This window comes from Morone saxatilis, unplaced genomic scaffold, assembly GCF_004916995.1.
Source record: "Morone saxatilis isolate NCDOM2014 unplaced genomic scaffold, NCSU_SB_2.0 Contig14, whole genome shotgun sequence".
In the NCBI taxonomy this organism is placed as follows: domain Eukaryota; kingdom Metazoa; phylum Chordata; class Actinopteri; family Moronidae; genus Morone; species Morone saxatilis.
In genome coordinates, this window is record NW_023339696.1 from 9,289,836 (window position 1) to 9,298,850 (window position 9,015).

Consider the following 9,015-nt stretch of genomic DNA (forward strand, 5'->3'; position numbering starts at 1 on the left):
CAAGTTGCGATTACAAGACAAAACGAACGCACCATCTGTCTTCAGTCTCATCCTGCATCTCTGTCCTTACCATCCCCCATACTGCTGTCACTGTCATCGCTGCTCATCTCCAGATCATCTTCCAGGTCGTGAATGTGCAGGTCGCCCCCTCTGCCACCGCCCTTCTTTTTCTTCTTCCCCGACTTCTCGCCCTCGTCGTCGTCGTCCTCACCCCGTTCCTGCTCCCGGAAGCGTCTCTGAAGCATGATGCTGAAGTGATTCACCACCTTGTTTCTCCTGCGAAAGCGGGGGAACGTCTGGTATATTAAGTGTTCGACACACCTGCACCACCCACAACCACCCCTCCTCGTTCTTCTTATCCCTCACCTGCCCCATTCCTCCTCAGCCTCCTCGGCGGTCAGAGTTCGGTGCTTGGCCAGCGGGGTGAAGTTGTACCAGCCGTGGACAGGGAAGGCCTCAAAAGCTCCATCGGGACACTGTGTGAAGATGTAGTAGGATGCGTTCTCTGTAACGCCGCCCTTCTTTTGACCTTTGAACCTGAAACAAACATGTACACGGGCAGAGATCGGAAACAGTCAAATCAAAATATCAGGTCAAAATAAAACACTTTCCTGCTTAAAATTATTTTTCATGAACTCACTGAGAGATGTGTAAATAATGACTTGGATGCAAAAACAAGAAGCAGGTATGCGTTCCCTCCACACATGAACAGGTTAAAGAGATTGAGAGCATAAAGAAGTCTCGTCTTCCCCACCTCTTGCCGGCCTTGCCGTTGACCTTGAGGATCCAGGGCTGGTCCTCCACTTTGAACTCACGCGTCACAATACCATACTTCTTCCGCCGTGCTTCCTCGCGCTGCTTTTTGCCAAACTCACTGCCCGCTGCGCCTTCCTGCGACTCTTCCTCGCCATATATACGCCGAGCACTCATGTCTCTTTCCATACGGGCCTGGGAAGGGAGATGTTAAAAAATGAAAAACTGAGTGACGGTTGTAATGAAGGCTAACTATATTCTATATTCTTTGATTTATGTTCTTCTTAGGGTAATCACACTGCTTGTTATTGCTCTCTCAGTGCTGACTCTGTGCCAGACCAAGTGGCAGCTGTCACGTGTAGACAAACTGACACGAAGCCCACCTGTGTCCAGGCTGAACAGTTGACTCTGTCTCCTGAATTGAAAGCCATGATGTTGTACTTTTTGCTGGTGTTTCTATGGGACAGAAAAACACAAATGCAAACAAAACATTATTTCTAGTGAGGGTGATAGGAATAGCTACCGGATCACAACTAACTCACTGCAGAAAAACATTCACATTAACACTGTAAGTATAAACAGGACAAAGAGATTTAACCAACAGCACCAGGCTGGTACGTATACATACAATCAAAACCTGTAAAGTAAGATATACTTTATTTTTACTTTACTTAAATTTCCTACAATGAAATCCTACAAATGATCACTTCCTTTAGCAAAGCCTTGTGAACACACAAATACACAACTCCGTCTAGTTTTTCTATTACACCACAAAGTGGTGACAAGGCTTGCCCACACACTTTACTGTGGGTGTATTTACTTTCAGTCCATGTTACTCACTTGGGGACTCGCACGGTGTATTCTGTGGCCGAGGAACTGCTGCTCCCCTGTGAGACAAACACATTGATACACTTATCGTAAACAGTGCAAAAGCACAAGACTAGACTTCATTCTCGGGGATAAAAGTGAGATTTTGTGTTTCTGTGAAGTGAAAACTTACCAGGGAAGTCATGGTCGGTCGTCTCTCCGGATTTACTCACCACATCAACAGGTCCAAGCTAGTTGAGTAGACTATTAAAAAAAGAAGACGTGCGTTAACAACAAGCTTCTAACCAGGATGAAAGTGAATCGACTAAGGTCAGCTAAACAGACATTACATTTAATCCATTGTAGCGGCACATTAGCTTATGTTGACAGATAACACTGATTTCCTGCGACAATACGGGCTAACTAGCGTTGCAGTAATAATAAAATAGCGTGAAATGGCAATATAAAGACTGATAATGTCTTCCACTGAGCGGTACTTTGTCCAAAGATGTTTGCACCGTTAATGTTAGCACCTCATGCTAACACAAACAGCAGCAAGCCGTTTTCCTTGGTAACGGTTACTAGGGCAACGCAGCTCCACACTCAGGGGTACGATACAAGATGTGCACACATACAGAACTGTATCGCAATAAGACATTCAACAGAAATATTCTGTATTTGTAACACATCCTCACTTATTTACCGGGGCGCGTATTCCCACCGGTTTGTTCCGTTAATTTATTCAGCCGACAGGAACCTTAGACGAGAGGATATTGGTTCCTAGCAGCTCGGTCCGTCCCCCTCTCTTTGTTTAACTCGTGGTTGGCTCGGGTTGGTCCTGTTTTCGAGCCCACTTTACAATGCCCGCGGCAAAATAGCATGGGCAATTGTGACCACTAGAGCGAGGAACATGCCCATTTCATAATTTGTCTTATTTCGTTTCTGTTTGCTTCAGTCTGGTGACTGTATTTTGAAAGTATTCACCGGAAGTGTCCACCACCAGTTTACGTGTTGATGATTACAACGGTGCCATCTGGTGGTCAAAATGCGTAACTACATCTATGTCTATTTATAACTTTTATTTTTAAAAAGTAACTTAAGTATTACTATGTAAATGTTTCGAGCTTGATGCTAGTGAGGCGTAAAGTTATAATTACTTAACATGACCAGTAGAGGGCAGTACTCTACTGTGATTATAATTATATCAAACCAAATCAAGTTTATTTACACTGAAAACCACTTTTCGGTTTTTAATGCCCTTCGAATTAAAGTAATTCAATTAATTGCCAGAATAATCACAATAATTGTAAAATGATGTCCACGGCTATGACATGCAAGGAGAGGGTCGCGTAACCAACAGGGGTAGTTGCAGGTCCACTCTGTGACCACTGGAGGGCATTACAGCTTATGATTCAACTGCCACCTCGAATGGTGGGGTTTTACCACCCCCTAGTGGCCACCATGTGAACCTACAACACATTACATTTTCTCAAAATAACATTAATACAAATGAAAGCATACTATCTTCCCACTTTCTAGTACTTACGTTACTTTCTAGTTTTACTACTTTCAAGGACAGTTGGGTTTCATACTTATCGACTTTCTTCTTACAGTATGAATTGATGTTAACCTATAGCTAGTTTACAGATACTTCTTGCTGCCTTGTCTGTCTCAATCACTTTGCGTGTTGTAGTAGTTCTCTCCAACTCTCTGCTCCAATATGGCGCTAGGAGAGCAATCAGTACCAGCGGGGGACCTAAGGTGGCACTTCCAAAGTTAAAATGAAGATACTGGTATCATATGAAACTAGATGACCTAATGCAATCATTGTTTGTTGTGCTAGCATTTTGGGAAGGGGGCTAAATGAGTTATTGTTAAATCTCTTATCTCAAATTTTTAATACAATTATTACAAAATACTGATGTTTGTTGTTGATGTGATAATCACCACACTAATAATAATGTATAATATGTAACTATGTTTGAGCAGTTCAAAGGAGAGTTTTAGTTCCTGACTTTGACCACTAGAGGGTGACGATCACTAATGAATCAAAATTCTCAGGTCAACAGTTTATACCACAGTGTCAAGGCAGAAGGTGGAGAAAGTTTCACAAAAGTTGTTTTTGACTGCATTACATAATGTGGTTGTTTATATGTACTACTATACTAAATTTGTTCTTTACCCTTGATATCTAAAAAACCTAAGAAAAAAAACAACAACACAAAAAACCCAAACAAATCTGTAACATTATCTTAATTATAATTTTCTTGCAAGGTAAACTGGCTACTGGCTCCAGGCCACACGTTTTTTATAAGGAAAATGATATAACAGTTATTAACAATACTTATGTTACTGTGTTGCTCCTAATTATAAAACTAATACTGAGTTGTATGTATTTAAATCAATAATCAATTTTAAGGTAATCTTCCCTATGAGATTCATCTGCAGCACTCTGTTATGTAAACTAATTTAGACTTATTAATAATTTTTACTGTATATATTTTTTGTAGATATATATATATTTTTTTTTTTACATTTTTACATAATGGGGACTACAAACCTGGATTTAGTGATACATCTATGTGTTGTACAATTACAATCAAATTACAGTATATCGTTGTATTAACACTTGCCATTATTTTAATTGTAGTGTTGCAGTTCCACACTGTGACCACACAATACACAATCTCTGTGAATGTGAAAAATGTTATGTATTGTACTCTATTGTATGTATTGTATTTATTACAGGGCTGATTATTATTGGAAAGCATTACATGCCATAGAGGCAAAGTAGGTTTTTTAAAATATACATCTGTTTTCAAATGTTTGTCAGTCATTTTAATCTATTTCTAGAGAAACTATCCATTGAAATGAGCAGTTTTGGAGCACATTTCCCCATGTTAAGCTTTTAACATGTTTTAAGATTCTGTAATAACCTGTAGCATGTAATACAAAAGTCCTAACTCTGATTATAAATTACACAATTACTTGATAGGTACCATTGATATTCTCTAAATAATATGTTTATCTCTTTAATCTCATTCCTTCTTTGTTTTAACCAGTATACACACTGCATTTGTATTTAGTATTAATACATATCATGGTTCTTCCTTGAAAACACCTGTCTTTTTTCTCCCTTTGTATTTCAAAGTGGTTTACATACTGCCTTATATGTATTACCATTTTGTTTTACAAGACAAATTGTTCTGACAGCTGAAGCGGGAACTCCCTCCTGTCACAAGGAAACATATCATTGTGACGTCGATAGCAAAGGAGCAGTAAAAACACTACAATTTTTATGCCTTAAATCAAATAATCCAAGCCATTATCATTTGGTCTGAAGCATGTTTACTTTACCCAAAAAGTCATGTCAAGTTATTGTTATTTATTTAGCCCAATGTCACAAATCATAGTTTGCCTCAGTCTGTGGCAGCATATGGAGAGACATGCAATAGATGTTGTGCATTTATATATAAATATTAATGGCATGGCATTGAAATTGAAATTGAAATTATTGAATGAATATATGGAATGAAAGTTTGAATGTACTGAATGAAATCTGATGTCATCAAGGCACTGTTGTTATGTTTTAGATCTGTAATATTGTTCTGTTGTTGCTTCAAGACAGTCGAGTCGTGCCCATTCAAGCTAAAAGAGCACATACCCCACCAGATTTTTGATATCTAGATTTTTTCATTGCTATTATTTTTGTTTAATGATATGTAACAATAGTAATTTTATATTCAGGCCCGGTTCTACGAGGGTGCAGAAACATGCATTGCACCCCGAGTTTAATAATCTGCACCCTTAATGCCAAGCGCAAGGTGGTCTTAATGGCGCACGGACTGTATGGGCGTCTCAATGCAGACCTTCTAATTTGGTCCATGTATGTTCAGCAGCGCAACCTGCAAAAGGGCTGGGTGAAGGTGACAATTATTAAATACTGTATCAAAATAAAGACATTGATTTGGTGAAATTGCTTATATTATTATAACTGACTGGTCCCTTTTTAGTAATAATTATCATGTATCTCACCGCGTACATGGTCATATAGTTCAGTAATTAATGTTACACAGCAGCGTTTGCACTGCAATGTGTTTCATGGATAAAAAAGTTGGATGAGGCTTTGATTAGCCCTGGTAACCGGACATCTCCTTTATAAAAAAGCAAAAAAAAAAGACCAGTCTGATGTGTGTAGAGCTCTGTATGGTTATATTGAAGCAGCCTGCTGTCGTTTTCAGGCAATTTAATGAAGGTAAACTCAGCAAACTGTACAGACACTGCGCTCTGGCGCGGCACTTAAAACAACTTAACAACCATCCATGCCTCGATTATTTCATTGTTTTCTTTATTGCTGGTAATAAGTGTTTTACTTGTTAATGTCAGTGATTGGTGTACTAACATGGTAAATGTTATGGTCTGAGCAGGGGGCAGCTTGATGTCATGATGAGGGAGCTGGACACCCGGCTGAGTGACGTGGCGAGAGGAGATCTCCAGCTCAGTCCATCTTGGACAATGCTCAACTTCTTACGAAACCTGCCAGCAGAGGAGCCTTCGGCAGAAACTCACACAGATGCCCAACCCGCCACAGGATATTATTCTGCCTGTTATTTTAATATAACAACATCTAACTCAGAAGAGAGAACCCCTTCTGTAATCTACTAAATACGGACACCCATTTTGCACATCAAAAACTGTACATTTACATTACCTTTATATAATATATTTATATATATATGTTCTTAATATATTATATGTTGTATGTATATATGTTGTATGTAGATCTGAAGTTGTCACAAAAGTAATTTCCCCCTGGGATTATTAAAGTATTTCTGATTCTGATTCTGATGGTTATGTAAATGTGTTGCAGGATTCCATTCAGAGCTGTTCCCTCTGTAAGCTGTAAACTACTCACATGTATGTCAATTTGCATTAGTTTTTGCATTGCTTTCAAACCTTGTAAAAACTATTTTGGGTTATGTGCAAATTTCCCAAATACAACCTATGTATAGCTTGAACAGTGACAATTTGTGTTTTATGGACTGGGACCCATCATGAAGAACTGCTGGGTCTTTTCACTTCTCCTGGGTGAGTTAATTCATGTTTCCTACAGTTGATGTGTGAAAATTAATTAGCACATTAAAATAAACTAGAGAACAGTGTATACTTTTATTTAATATAACCCCACACGCAGCATTATTATTGTATTATCTGTAATCTATCATTTAAATGCCTTTAAACAAATACATATGTATATTATTATTATTAATATTATTATTATATTATATTGCTATACAAATTCAATGTATGCATTATCTCAAACAGTATGTTTAACAACTGACACAAGTCCTTAGAAAACAATAACTCGTCTTTGTCTTTGTGCTTCGTAGGTTCACTCTTCGTTCTTGGTCATTGTGTTTTTCCTCCTGGTATGGCTGATGTTTACTTGTAAACATACAGATTCTGATTATAGGTATAGCCGTGATTTTTATTCATTATTATTGACATATGTCATGTCTTTCTGGTCCATACAGGTTCTTGTGATGGATACACAAACATAACTGAACCATGGCGTAACCATTTATTTAAATCATCTTCATTTGTTGGCTTCCCAAAAGATGATGCACATCTTGTTAATAGGTGGTGGCGCTTCACAGGGATTGGTGGAGACAGAGTCATTACAAGCTGCAAAGGAGGCCCTATTGGTGGTACCTATTACTCCATACGTGTTCCATTTTCATATCCAACAACTGAATCTGAAACTCCAACAATAGGAACTGCATATGGCTTTGTTGGATCTTGTGCTGCGTATGGCATTACAATGAGCGTGTCGCTGTGTCCTGGAGGATTCTACATATACAAACCATCAAGTCACCCACATAGCACTATGGGTTACACAACATGTAAGGAAAGATTGCTCATTGTCATCCTTTCCTTTATACTTTAGTGTGGTCATGTACCATTCAATGATGTACTGATGTACTTTCTGTGTATGTTATCTCTGTTTAGATCATTATGACTGTAACCTGGACTCCTGTGGACCACTTGCTGAGTGTTCAACTGAAGGAGGCTGTATTTGTGTTACTGGGTATGAAATCCCCCCAGAACACCTGCCCACTCCAGATTCATATGGTTGTGTTGGTAAGTACGTTTTTTTTATCTGAAAAGTGGGAAATTACATTCTGATTTCCCGTTTTTTCCCCCCCAGACGGATAAAAAGATGCTTCATGCACATGTATTGTCATTTTGTGACCAAGTACCATATTTCTCACCTTAAACTCCTGTTTGTAAAAGACATTGATGAGTGCCAGACGACTGCAGGGATTTGTGGTTCTTACTCCACTTGTAATAACACCCTTGGAGCATACTTCTGTACCTGTTGGGATGGATTCAATGCAACAAATCCAACATTACCACCTGGAATGTCCAACCCATGCAAAGGTATCCAAAAAAAATCTGTCTCTGTCTCACTTTGATGCAATTATATCACGTTTAAGCAGGTTGTGGAATTTGTTCACAGGTTTATATGAGTCTGTTGTCATTTGCTCTCTACAGATATTGATGAATGTCTTGACAAATATCTGTTGGGTGATCATGGGACTGTCCCCTTTCAAAACAACCCCAGGAAGTTTTATGCATGTGAATGCGATTAACAGGCTACCAGGTTGTACCCAATGCAACACCTGTTTGCCAAGGTTTGTTTACAGTAATGTTACACATCACAGGATAATCAGGAAAATAAAATAAAAGACTAGCTTTTTTCATGTTCTCTAATCTAATCTAGCTCATTAATACCATCATCAAAACTTGCCAGTTAAATTTTTTTATGCAAGAAAATATAAACTGTGAAGGTGTTTCAACCAGTTGTTACTGCTATGCACAAAACCTACCTTAACTGGAATGCTAATATATCCATTAGATTTTCCAAAGGTGATGAAAATTTGGCTTTTTCAACTTGATAGGGGCAACTGTCAAACTATATACTATAAAATGATTGATGACTGATTCAATGTTGTCTTCACCACACCCTTCAATGAGTTACTCAAGATAATAATAATCAAATACCTGATTTCATCCACACACGTCAGTTAACCACCCCTCACCATCACCAGATTGGCCACTTTATTCTGGAAGAGAAATGTTGTTCAAACTGATCAGTAGATTTTTGTTCAAGTCATGCTTAAGTGTTTTTCTTTTTTTTTTAATTTTTGGAGTAACAAATGTCCCTTCCCATTTACTTTTCTAACATCTTCCAAATTTCAATGCCATTTGTGGTTTAACGTGTTTGTCCTCAGATATTGGATTGAGGTGTTTTTCCATACTCCCACCGTTCTGTGGCCCTGACTCCTGGTTTATGTGGCCACCCAATACACCCTGGAGCTCAAAAAATAAACCTGTTGGGAAAAATGTGAAAACTGGGGTTACCACACCCAACTGAAACAGCCTGAGGAGCCA

General features: G+C 38.5%; 1 protein-coding gene across 3 annotated transcripts in view; it reads right to left on the bottom strand.

Annotated features, from left to right (window-relative positions):
* The window catches only part of gtf2f1 (general transcription factor IIF, polypeptide 1), a 5,228-nt gene extending 2,861 nt beyond the window's left edge, over positions 1-2,367 (bottom strand). Inside the window, exons 1-7 of one of the 3 annotated variants that reach the window (XM_035655597.1) lie at positions 2,264-2,367; positions 1,754-1,824; positions 1,594-1,640; positions 1,137-1,209; positions 755-948; positions 367-537; positions 71-276 (exon numbers count right to left, since the gene is read on the bottom strand). In XM_035655597.1, coding sequence (XP_035511490.1) covers positions 71-276; positions 367-537; positions 755-948; positions 1,137-1,209; positions 1,594-1,640; positions 1,754-1,765 — 703 coding nt within the window. In that variant the 5' untranslated portion in view covers positions 1,766-1,824; positions 2,264-2,367. Of the gene's footprint in view, positions 1-70; positions 277-366; positions 538-754; positions 949-1,136; positions 1,210-1,593; positions 1,641-1,753; positions 1,825-1,910; positions 2,215-2,255 lie in introns of those variants that run through there. The other 2 variants (XM_035655598.1, XM_035655599.1) reach the window with 2 other exon arrangements.
* Between the last annotated feature and the right edge of the window lie 6,648 nt (positions 2,368-9,015).